Source organism: Rattus norvegicus, chromosome 1 (assembly GCF_036323735.1).
Source record: "Rattus norvegicus strain BN/NHsdMcwi chromosome 1, GRCr8, whole genome shotgun sequence".
In the NCBI taxonomy this organism is placed as follows: Eukaryota; Metazoa; Chordata; class Mammalia; order Rodentia; family Muridae; genus Rattus; species Rattus norvegicus.
Genome location: NC_086019.1, coordinates 195,420,883 through 195,433,071, shown reverse-complemented (window position 1 = coordinate 195,433,071; position 12,189 = coordinate 195,420,883). Strand labels below are relative to the sequence as shown.

General features: G+C 42.8%; 1 protein-coding gene across 2 annotated transcripts in view; it reads right to left on the bottom strand.

Annotated features, from left to right (window-relative positions):
* The window catches only part of Dmbt1l1 (deleted in malignant brain tumors 1 like 1), a 134,440-nt gene that overhangs the window by 81,450 nt on the left and 40,801 nt on the right, over positions 1-12,189 (bottom strand). For both annotated transcript variants that reach the window (XM_063279682.1, XM_063279683.1), the window contains exons 8-12: positions 5,915-6,232; positions 5,347-5,376; positions 3,772-3,810; positions 1,638-1,785; positions 102-292 (exon numbers count right to left, since the gene is read on the bottom strand). In XM_063279682.1, coding sequence (XP_063135752.1) covers positions 102-292; positions 1,638-1,785; positions 3,772-3,810; positions 5,347-5,376; positions 5,915-6,232 — 726 coding nt within the window. The remainder of the gene's footprint in view (positions 1-101; positions 293-1,637; positions 1,786-3,771; positions 3,811-5,346; positions 5,377-5,914; positions 6,233-12,189) is intronic.

The window sequence follows — 12,189 nt, the reverse complement described above, 5'->3', positions numbered from 1 at the left end:
ATGAATCCTCATGACAGATTCCCCATCTTGCCCAAGGTCACAGAACAAATGATGGAACATCACTGGAAAGTGCAAAGCTGTGACTCTGTGTCATTTCTTACCTTTAGCTTCAAAATAATAATAAGCCATGAAGTTTTTCCCAATGTTGTTCTCTCCTCGGAAGTACACTAGGGTCATCGAGTTGGAGTGAGATGCAAAGGTGACGTGCAACCCACGGCAGGGTTTCCCCAGGGACTTCACAGAGGATGGAGGGCCATCCAGGATTTCAAAATACTCATTGGTGCAGTCGAGACTGGGGAAGCAAACATCACGAAAACTTCTTAATCTCTTCATCACAAGGCAAGGGGGTATTTTGTGAGTCCTGATTTATTTTATAGAGGGAAGAATGCTGGGACAAGCCCAAAGCCTGTCTGAGGTGTAGACACAGTACAATCACTTTATCCTATATATTTCCTCTGAAAATTACTGTCTGAAAGGAACAGGACTTTTAGCAGATGGAAGACAAAGAACAAGGACCTCTGTTCAGGACCTGGGAGCTGCTGTGGCCATAGGGTACTTCACAGTCTTGGGCCGACAGCTGATTAAGGTCATTCTACTATTTCATGTTTGAGAGAAAAAGTCTAAAGTGAGCAATAGGGTTTGGTTGTTTGTAGGCCTGGTAATAGAATAGCTCTAGGTTCAATCCATTCTGCTTCCCACAGAGATGAGCTTTGAGAGCTGCCTCTCAATACGGATGTGGGCTACAGGTCTGTCCCATTGGCCTAGTGAAAGCCATTTGGTCTTGTCAGCTGCAGTGTTTCTCTGTGAACTTTTGTGTAGCTGTCACCTGCTTGAAGCAGACTATTCCCTGTCACCTGCCCAACAGCTGTCATTCCAAACCATCCTTAAGTAAAGCATAGTTCAAGATACATAAATAATGTGGGGTTTTCTTGGGGTTATTTTCAGTATAACGTTAATCTACGAATAATTTCATTTTAATGTATTTACAACACTAAAACCTGAAATTTCCTCAGATTTAGTATATTTCACCAGATAGTGTGTGTGTGTGTGTGTGTGTGTGTGTGTGTGTGTGTGTGTGTGAATGGATCTTAGAGGTACTGTGATAAGTGAAAAAAAGTCAGCCTCCAAAACTATATCTTGCATGATTTCATTCACAGAACATCCTTAGAATGGCAACATGTAGAAGTGAAGAATAGATCACAGTTAAGGGACAGAGATGGGCAATCCAAGAAGACAAAGGTGAAAGGGTAGTTCCTTTGTGTGATGTACCAGGAATGGCACAGTGATTTTGTGATACCATTCACGGGGTGAAACTGTGTGGAACTACTCAACCCCACCATCACACAAATAATTGCATGTAAAAGTTGTTGGGAATTGAATACAGGTTTTGGTCCACTTACCAGTAACACCCCAATATCAATTTCCTGGCTTTGGTAATGTTCTACCTTTGAAATATGCTTGAGAGAGGCATATAGGGCTGTGTATTATTTTTGCAATCTCCTTTTGTGTTCACAGTTATTTCAAAATAAAAAGTTTAAAATGCATGAAGGACTCTTTTTGCATATGAGAATCAGTGCAAGGGTGAACAGTTAAAACGTTGAACTGCCCTGTGTACTTACATAGTATGTATAACTTACTCAAGAGACGGGAATGCCAGCCGTATACGATCAGAGGTATTTGCCCTGATTTCCCACACACACGTTATGTTGTCATGCATTTCATTCATTGGAGGGTTCTTAATTTTTCCAGGTGCTTTGGTAATAACTCCACCACACCGAGATTTTTCTGGAAGAAAAAGGTTATGACAACAAAACTGCACAAGTGCACCAGTCAACACGCCACCTTGATGGAAGGAAAGTTCCAGCCCACCCTCCCACCCCCCAGCTGAAGAGCTACAGGCAGTCAATGGCTCCTGAGGGATGGTCAATTGTATTTAGGGATGAGGCTCCTGATAGGTTGTCCTTTTTCCAGTCCTAAACCTTTGTGCACATAAGGAATACTAACTGGATTCAGATAAGTAGATATAGGGAGGATGGATGGGTAGATGGATGGGTGGATGGATGGATAGATAGATAGATAGATAGATAGATAGATAGATAGATAGATAGATAGATAGACAGATAAACAGAAAGATAGAGACATTGCCTAAATTTGAGATGTGGATTGGGGGGCCATAGGAGAAGTTAGAAGGGTGGAGAAGGGTGGATATGGTACAACTACGGTATGCTCATTGTATAAAATTCAAAGAAAAGGTGCTTTAAAGCTTTAGTTTGTATTGTTCAGTTTACTAATTTTATAATTTACACCTTTTTTCCTTTTCAATTTTTTAAAAAGAGGTTTTACTGGTCATTACTTTGTGTATGCGCCTTGGGATGTATTGAAGTTATAAAATGGTTTAAAATATCTTCCAAACTTAAGCTATTAGCATACATGTGTATGAGGTTTGAAACAGCTCTCATCTTTCTGGAGACTTCTAGTCCCCTGCTGGGAAGATGAATATTGATAAGACCTTTCTCTCTCATTATTCCTTAGTTGTGGATTCTATTACTCATTGTTAATCATTTCCTGTCCATGAATATCTCATGATCTCACTGAACCAATAAGTAAAACACTGCTTCAGTGTTTCCAGTTAAGAGTAAAGAGCTCCCAAGGACTAAACCACCATCTGAAGAATACACATGGACAGACCCATGGCTCCAGCTGCATATGTAGCAGAGGATGACCTTGTTGGGCACCAATGGGAGGAGAAGCCCTTAGTCCTGCTAAAGCTCAACCTCCTAGTGGAAGGGAATGTCAGGGCAGGGAGGTGGGAAGGGTTGGGTGGATGGGTGAGGGAACACCCTCTTAGAAGAAGGGGGAGGGAGGATGGGATAGGGGGTTTATGGATGGGAAACCGGGAAAGGGGATAACATTTGAAATGTAAATAAAAATATCTAATTAAAAAAAGAAAGAAAGAAAAGAGTGAAACTGTGTGAGACTTCTGTGTCTGTATGTGATGATGAAAATGGCTGGCCCACCCAACCATCATTTGTTAAAATGATGCTATTAAATACCTGCTATTACGCAGAAAGAAGCTGGCCTGAGTCATATTCCTCTGTATTAATGATAGCATTTTACATCCACCGGTCTACCAATCTGTCTGTCTAGTTTTTGTTTTTTAACTTGGTTGTTTGTATGTCTACTCCAATACTCAGTTCAATGGCAGTGTAAAGAGCTCCTATCTAGTCAGATTATCTGGCTGCGTGGGGACTGGTTCTGACCAGCCAAAGCACTTCAGGCATCATCTTCATTACCTCTTTATCATCAACTGGTGTTAAGTCTGTGCTATGCCAACTGGAGGGTCTAGAACCCAGAAACATAGAGCTAGAAAAATCATATGAAGAAAAGAGTGTGAAGAAGGGTGTGTGGGGAAAGGGCAAGGGTAGAGAAGACAAGCATGTTTGTCATAGTGGACCCTTCTGAAGTAATGGCTCTGGGTGCTGACTGGCAATGTCATTACATGAATGGCCATGTCGAACCTTCACTCATAGTGCTCTGGCCTTGAGAATGCAGGAGTGGCGCCATGTCTCTGTTTGGAATGCCTTCTTTGATTGATTATACATGAACTCACATCCTTAAGTACCCTGGCCTTTTCGTTGGAATTCTTCATGTAGAAAAATTATAGTGGGGTAACTTAGACCAGGCAGTGGCATTCTGCTACAGTTTCCTCAAAGAATCCCTTCAAGGCTTGAGCGCTAAGGAAGAGGACATCCAAGCACACTGAACTCTCACCTGGATTCATTGCTCCTTCCATGACAGCCAATGGATGATCTGCCAAACACAAGAAGAACATGTGGACAGCACGTGCCCTGGGTCTGCACAGCTGTCCATATACATACAAAAATCATGGCAAGCATACCACCTCAGCCCCTCTCAGGCCTCCTGAATCAGTCTCTAGAGGTGAGATCTGAGCATCAAAGAAAGGGCTTTGTGGTACAATAGTCAAGCAGTGCTGACACATATCTTGCTTAGATTTCACTGTATTAATCTCTTGTCCCCCAGAAAACTTAGATAATTTTAAAATTAAGATTAAAAAAAAAGACAAGACAATGAAAACCAGAGACATATCTCAGTGGTAGAGTACTAGCCTAGCATGAATAAAGTTCTAGATTCAAACACCAGCATTGAAAATAAAAGATTTGTTAAAAACAATCAAAGACATAAAATTCTAGCTCCTAACACTTCCTCCAGTAACTCAAGGGGCTGGGGATTACAGCTTAGGATGTAGAAATCAGAAGATACCCCACTCCAGGGGCCAGATTAAGGGCTCAATTGGTAAAGCAAGCACGAGACCCTGAGTTTAATTTCTAGAACCCTCATACAAAAAGCTGTGTTTAGTGGCACACATTTGCAATCCTAGTGCCAAGGAAGCAGATACAGGTGAATCCCTGGGGCTCAGTGGCCAGTCAGCTTAGACTAACCAGTGAGCTTCAAGCTATTAAGAGACCTTATCTTAAAACATAAGATAGACCTTGAGGCTGTCCTCTGATACACACACACACACACACACACACACACACACACACACACACACAGAATTTTTCTTTGACCCAGTGTTGCTAAGAGATGCTGAGTCAGGTCTTGAAGATGCAGGGGACTTCTCCAGGCTCCCAGCATCTCCCCTCTAGCAACTCTCGGCTCAGTATCATCCATTGCAGATTATCCTTCTGGATCAATGTATTCCCACCTGGCGTGGTTGACAGCTAGTGGTACCAACTTTCTCCCTCTCCCCCTCCCTCCCTCTTCTCCTTCCTCTCCATTCCCCCTCCCCCTCTCAGAGCATGCTATCAAGGGATCTCAGGGTCTAATTAGACAGGAAGAGCCCAAGCATAGGAACTTTAGGGAAGATGAGGGAATAGTAGCAACAATGAAAGTTTCGTGAGCCAGGATTGTACCAGGAACAAGACGCAGAGGGAATGGAAAGAGAATTGCCTCAGTGGGACAGTGCTTGTCTCACTAGCCTTTCCCCACTAGCAAGGAAGTGTCTGGCCATATTTCACATTTCAACCACGTCCTACCCATCCATAGGCTGCTGTGTCTATGCAAACCTCAAACCTGAATGAACAAAGTGTTCTCCTGAAGTTTTAGACATCAGTTATCCTCTGTGTAGGATGCACAGTAGAAGGGCAGAGGGGCTAGGCCAGCTGACTCTGAAGGCACCATCTACACTTCTCTTGGACAACTGGGTGATTATATCTTATCTTTCTGCTACTCCACTGCCTCAGATCACATGTCAAATCCAGTTTTCAGTAGAAGCTCTTCTCCAAGCTCCCAATAAGCCACACACACAAACATTGTCTTTCCTACCTGATAGTGTGGCCATTCCGTATTCAGCATCTACAAAAGTGAGGGAAGAAAAAATCTGCTGTGAGGGACTGATGTGCTGGTGCTGTGAGGAACTGGCATTCTGATTCTGTGAGGGACTGATGTGCTGGTGCTGTGAGGAAATGGCATGCTGGCACATGTTCAGCAGTTATTTTTACACACAATGTGATGATTAGTTTATCTTCACTGTCACCTTAACTGGATTTGGAACCACCTTTGGGCCTGTCTGCAAGGGTGTGGTTCCAGAGAGGTTTAACTGAAGACGAAAGACGATAATCTGATGGGTGGGATCCCAGGCTGAATAAAACGGGAATGGAAAGCAAGCACCACCCCCATCTGACTTGTGACTGCACGAGCAGTGAGACAAGCTCACTTCCACTTGCACCACCATGGTGGAATCTGTCCTTTAATTGTGAGCTGAAGCACACCCTTTCTTCCATCCATTTTTGCTAGTATTTTGCTACAGTGGGAAGAACAGTAATCGATACAGGTGTGAAGGGAGTTCTCCTGGAAGGACGGAAGCTAGGCCCTAAAGGACAGTGGGCCTCACCTGAGCAGATGACACTGGCATCTTCACTGTGATCACAGTTGTGGGAGAACCACCCAAGGTGGGAGCACTCCTCCAGGTGCTCCTCATGCCCCTTGCAATGCACGTTGTCAAGAAGAATCTTCCCAGAACCTTGCCCAAAGTAAGCTTCACTCAGGGCTGAAACAGCCCGGCCACACCCTAGCTGCCTGCAGATGATGTTTGCTTCTGTGAGGTCCCAGAGGTCATCACACACAGTGCCCCAGACTCCTTGGTAGAAGAGTTCTACACGGCCCGCACAGCTGCCGTGGTTGCCTGACAGCCGCACAGGGGCCCAGTCTCCTGGGGAAGAAAGAGAAAGCAGGAAGATGAAGGCCACCTTCTCTGCCCACTGATGGCCATTGTCTACAACACAGCCTCTCTTCTTATTTTCCTTGAGCTGCCCAAAGCAGCCTATGCAATTACCCCACTGTGTCTGCTCCATAGAACCTATGGTATTTTCCTTCTCTACACCCTGTTTCAAGACGGCTTCACTGTGAAGAGTTATTTGCAGAAGTAGCCATCCTTCTCTTTACAGTGTTACACTGAGATGCTCCCAGTGAGAGGCTGGGCTTCTTCTCCCCACCCTACTCCCATCGGCATTATGCTCCAGGCCTTTGGTTCATCTTGGCTGTGAGAGCAGACACACATGGCTTTACTCTCTGAGCATCCTGGAACATCATGTGGACTGGCTTAGGCTAGCATGCTTGATGTAGCTGGTCACTTTGCTCATTTCTGGAGACAGCTAAGGTAAGGGGGCCAATCCTAGGATAGGCATCTTAAGCTGACTTTCCGGTGAGACACATGCAGGAGTAAACCAAAACCACAGCCAGCAAGCCCAACCTAAAACAGCAGATCTGCCCAGATAATGTGTAAACTCAGGCAATTTTTAAAAATGGTGGTTATTTCATACATCTGCGTTTTGGGGGTAGTTTTACATGGCAATGGGTAACCTAAGCATTCCTTTATCCACACTCTCTTTTTAGATAAACTGCTCTACTCATAGCCAAAGGAAGACCTGGGGTCAAGGTCACACATCCCGGAATGGAGTTTGCCTGGTTAGTCTGGCAATTGAGGTTCACATTGATTACAGAAGAACCAGTGCATAGCTGCAGGCTCAGATTCCCTTTGGATATTTGGAATATATATATGGTTGAAACATCCCTGGGAGTAGTGCTAAGTCATACAACACAGCTAAATTAGTAGAGAAGTTTCATAGGGTCGTAGCTGATAGTCAAGGATGAGGGTGCACATCTGTAATCTCAGTGCATGGGAAGCTAAGAAAGGTGGAGTCTTACCATGAGTTTGAGGCTAGGCTGGGCTATGTAGTTAGACCTTGTTTTTTTAAAAATTAATAATGAAAAAGAAATGGTATAGCTGGGTCATATGATAATTGGTTCAATAGTAAAAGAAATTTCTCTTCCTTCCTTCCTTCCTTCCTTCCTTTCTTTCTTTCTTTCTTTCTTTCTTTCTTTCTTTCTTTCTTTCTTTCTTTCTTTTGAGAAATTTCCAAACTGACTTCCAAAGTACCTGTATTAGTTTACATCCCACCTACAGTATATACGGGTTCCTTTCTGGGGTCCCTTTTTGCCACATTCACACCAACATTTGTGGCCATTTGTATTCCTGTTGATGGTCTGTTCTTCTGACTGGGGTAAGGTGAAATCCTGCAGTAGCTTTAATTGGCATTTCTCTGATAGCTAATGATGTTGCACAAAGTTTGAAACAGTTACTGGCCACATGTATTCCTTCTTTTCAGAACTTTATATATGCTGCTCAGAGACATTTGCACATCTGTGGTCATGCTGGGAAATGGAATCAACCTAGATATGCACTGATGGGTGCATGCACAATGAATATGTGTGCATCCACACAATTGGATAGGACTCTGCTGTGAGGAAATCATGAACTTTGCAAGTAAATACATGGAAAGGGAAAGATTGTACTTAGTGACATCACCTAGGCCCCCAAAAGACAAATGCCGCATGTTCTTACTCACATGTCAATGCTAGCTTCAAATCATGTACTCTATGTGTTTACTTTGGAAATCACATGGAAACCAGGAAGTTAGAAGGCCAGTGGAAGGAAGTGATGCATTTAGGGAGCAGGGATAGTAAATTTTAGGTGAATGAAAAGAGAAAGAGAGAATACTAGAGTCATATGGTTGGGAAAGGAAACAAGGGGGCAGGGGAAGTGTTAACAAAAATGAAAAATGCATGAAGAAACTATACATCCCTCTTTTTTTTTTTTTTTTTGGAGCTGGGGACCGAACCCAGGGCCTTGTGCTTCCTAGGCAAGCGCTCTACCACTGAGCTAAATCCCCAACCCCACATCCCATATTTTAAAATGTAAGAAAAGGGGACAGACAGTAGAGCACATGTGATAAGAACAAAAACAAAACAAACAAAAATCAAAATAACCAATAAACAAAAAAACAAATCAAACCAAAAACAACAGCAACAACGGATACAAAGGGGAATACTGGGAGTCAAAGGTTTAAATGGGGATAAGGGAAATGGGAGTGAGATGTAAGAATGTATGAAGAATCCTTGGGACATTCAACTCATTTATAAGCTAAATAAAGCACATTTAAAAAAAGAAAGCATTTAAACAGAGGCATGTTGCATGGGTGAACAATCCATGTCCAAGAAGACATGGGCTGTTAATCATGCCAGTCATAGGTTTACCTTACTACAGTTATTAGTCAAGGAGACACAGAGGCATCCCAAACAAGATGGGCTATTGCCATTGCTCTTGGTTGTCCATAATAACTAAGAAGTAAGACTCCATTGCTAATGACGCCACTTACTTCAATTGCAGGATGCAGAGGACTCAGCTTTGAACTGACCAGGAAACGTTCTCCGTGCTGGCTAGCTTTCATAGTACTAGCCAGTGCTGGGGAGAAGGTATACCAACGGCCCTAGAGCTGGATCCTGCATATTACAGTATTACCTGCCAGGCAAGACTTGCCCACTGAGGCAATAGTGGGCACTGTTTGGATGTAACCAACCACTCTCTTGATTGGATTTGAGGACTGTTCTGTAGCAGAGAATTTTAATGCCTTGGACTGTAAACATGGTTAAAAACCATGGCCAGTGATAGAATCTATGGAAGAATCTATTGATATTATTTTGCTAAATGGTTGTTTTTAAACCCCCTTCTAAATGCTTATAGGTATAGACTTGTACTTCTTCCAACGTTGGTCAAAGAGGCTGATTGAGGAGGGTAGTGGTTAAAAGGCAGAGATTCATAGCTGTTCAAAATGCTGGCATTAAGTAACTGTGAGTATCACTCATAGGTGAGACATTCAACTCCACCCCCCACAAACACAGCATACACTTTGGTTGGTTCTGTGCAGCTCACTCTGCTCCTGAAAGACCCCAGCATAGCAACGATAACGGAAAGACCCCAGCTTAGCAGCAGTTAACGCCATTTTGCAAGGCTGTACTTAAGATGACTGGTTCAGGGAAAGGTCAGAACACTGAGTACACAGGCCACGCAGGAGATGTGTGGAGAGCCTGGCGACAGGATGATTGCGGTTGAGCGCCTGACAGTGAGAAAGAAATGTGGAAAGCCCCAGGAGAGGTCCCACACCCTGGTGGGAGGCCGAGTCAGCCGTTATGTTCCAGGAAGACAGCCAGAGAACTTGTCCCCAGGCTGACCCCTGTACTGACCCCTGTAACCATGCATCTGCTTCTGTATGCTTGCTTCCGCTTCCCAGAACCCTATAAAAAGCCCATCCCTGGTTCTGCTAGGCGCGCCAGTCTTCCGAATTGACTCGGGCGCCCACAGATACCTGTGCTTCTTGATCAATAAAAATCCTCTTGTTGATTGCAGCCTGTGGACTCGGACTGGTTATTGGGTTCGAGGATCTCCCTCCTGTGGGAAGATCCTCTCTGAGGGTCTTTCACTCCCATAAGCTCTTTTATGAGTTGTCCCCTATTTCTCTTTCAGCAGCAATCCAGAGGTGTCTGTCCAAGTGAAAGAGCTAGAGTTGGGGTCAATCTGAGGACAGTGGGAAAATTCTACCACAAACCTCTGAGAACAGAAAGACCCCTCCCTTTCTAGGAGGACTAGAGATAGTTTAGTTCCTGGAACAGTTACAAGTCAAACTGTAGAACAAAGCTACCTATGGCTTCCAACTGACCCCCACCTTGGGAAAGTCTTGAACAGTAAACTGAGTCCAATCTGAAAGTCGTTTTGCTCTACCAAATGCATATAGTACCCTGCCTAGTTACCATTCTGCAAGTTCTGTCCCAATTGTTTGAATTCTGCCCCAATTGTTTGCAAGGTATATATATATAATCCTGAGTTTGCTCAGGGTTGTCTCCCCTTGAAATGGGAGAATCCTGACATGTCAAAATAATTAAACTCCTCTTGCTTTTATATCGATTGCTGACTCAGTCAGTCTCATCCAAGAGGTCCTGGAAGAGGTTCAATTCGAGCCTCACACAAGGACACAGCAGCCACCTAGGTCTATCATAATTAGGTCCCAGCTCTCAGAAGCTTCAGCCAGTGAGGAAGCCAAGGAAGTGTCACATTTATTAATTCCCAGAATATCAATCAGGTCCTGTTACATTTCTTTTATAAGGATCTCAAATACTTGGGTGAGATGTTAGGATCTAATCAGACTCAACAGGCAATTCCCTGAGGCCTCCTATACTCTCATTAGCATCTGCAAATAAGGTTTTTTAGTTTTCTTCAATTCCTTTACATACATGTATACATGTAAACCCAAACAATTAAATGATTACTTCTTTACTGTAACTTTAAAAATGCTAATAGACTATTAAAATTGGTTAAACCTAAAGCTTAAGTCACAAATTGAACCCCACACATCAACAATGGAAGACTTCAACACCCCACTCTCACCAGTGGACATTAACTGTCAAGAAACTGAACTGAGAAATAATGGAACAGATGTTATGACCCAAATAGACCTAACAGATACCTACAGAACATCTCACCCCAACACAAAAGTATATACCTTCTTCTCATCACCTCATAGAACCTTCTACAACATTGACTATATACTCTGTCACAAAGCAAGTCTCAATAGATATAAGAAAATTGAAATGCCCTGTATCTTATTTTGGGTGGAAAGGGTTTATTTCAGTCATTCCATCATCAAGGGAATCCAAGGTAGGAACTCAAGGTAAGCACTTGAAGTAGAAGCCATAAAGGAATGCTGCTTACACACTAACCCCCTGTATCGTATCAGACCACCATGGATTAAAGCTGGAGTTCAACAACAACAGAAACAACAGAAAGTTCACAACTCATGGAAACTAAACAATTCTCTACTCAATTATCACTGGGTCAAGGAAGAAATAAAGAAAGAAATTAAGGACCCTCTAGAATTCAATGAAAATTAATGCACACCATACCCAAACTTACAGGACACAATGAAATCAGTGCTGAGGAAAGGTGATAGCATTAAGTGTCTTCATAAAGAAATTAGTGAGATCTTGTGATATCAACTTATCACCTGAAAACTCAAGAACAAAAGGAAGCAAAACACAGCCAAGGGGAATAGACTGCAGGGAATAAACTCAGGGCTGACATCAATGAAATGGAAACAAAGAATCAATGAAACAAAGAGTTGGTTCCTGAGAAAATCCAAAAAAAAAATCATTAGCTCTTACTTCAAAAACCTGTACTCTACTGAATTGGAAAATATAAAAAAAAATGGATGCTTTTCTTGATAGAAACTACTTACCAAAGCTAAATCAAGATCAGGTAAACAAGCTAAATAATCCTATAATCCCTAAGGAAATAGAAGTCATTAAAAGTCTTCTCACTTGGAGAATGTCAGGGCAGGGAGTCAGGAAGGAGTGGGTGGATGGGTGGGGGGATCACCCTCATAGAAGAAGGGAAAAGGGGGATGGGATAGGAGGTTTATGGATGGGAAAGGGGATAACATTTGAAATGTAAATTTAAAAATATCCAATAAAAATGGATCTTGAAAACAAACAAAAACAAACAAACAAAAATGATAGTATAATGTGAAAAGGGCTAGGAGCTAATGTAAGTAAGAAGTTGGGGGTGGAGGGTGGAGTGGGGTGGAGTTGGGTGGGATGGGGCAAAAAAAAGTCTCCTCCCTAAAGAGCCCAGAGCAAAGAATTCTACCAGACTTTCAAAGAAGAGTTTATACCAATACTTCTCAAACTATTCCACAAAATAGAAATAGAAGAAACTACCAAATTCATTTTATGGGGCAATGCAAGACTACTCAATAAAATATTTGCAAACAGAATCAA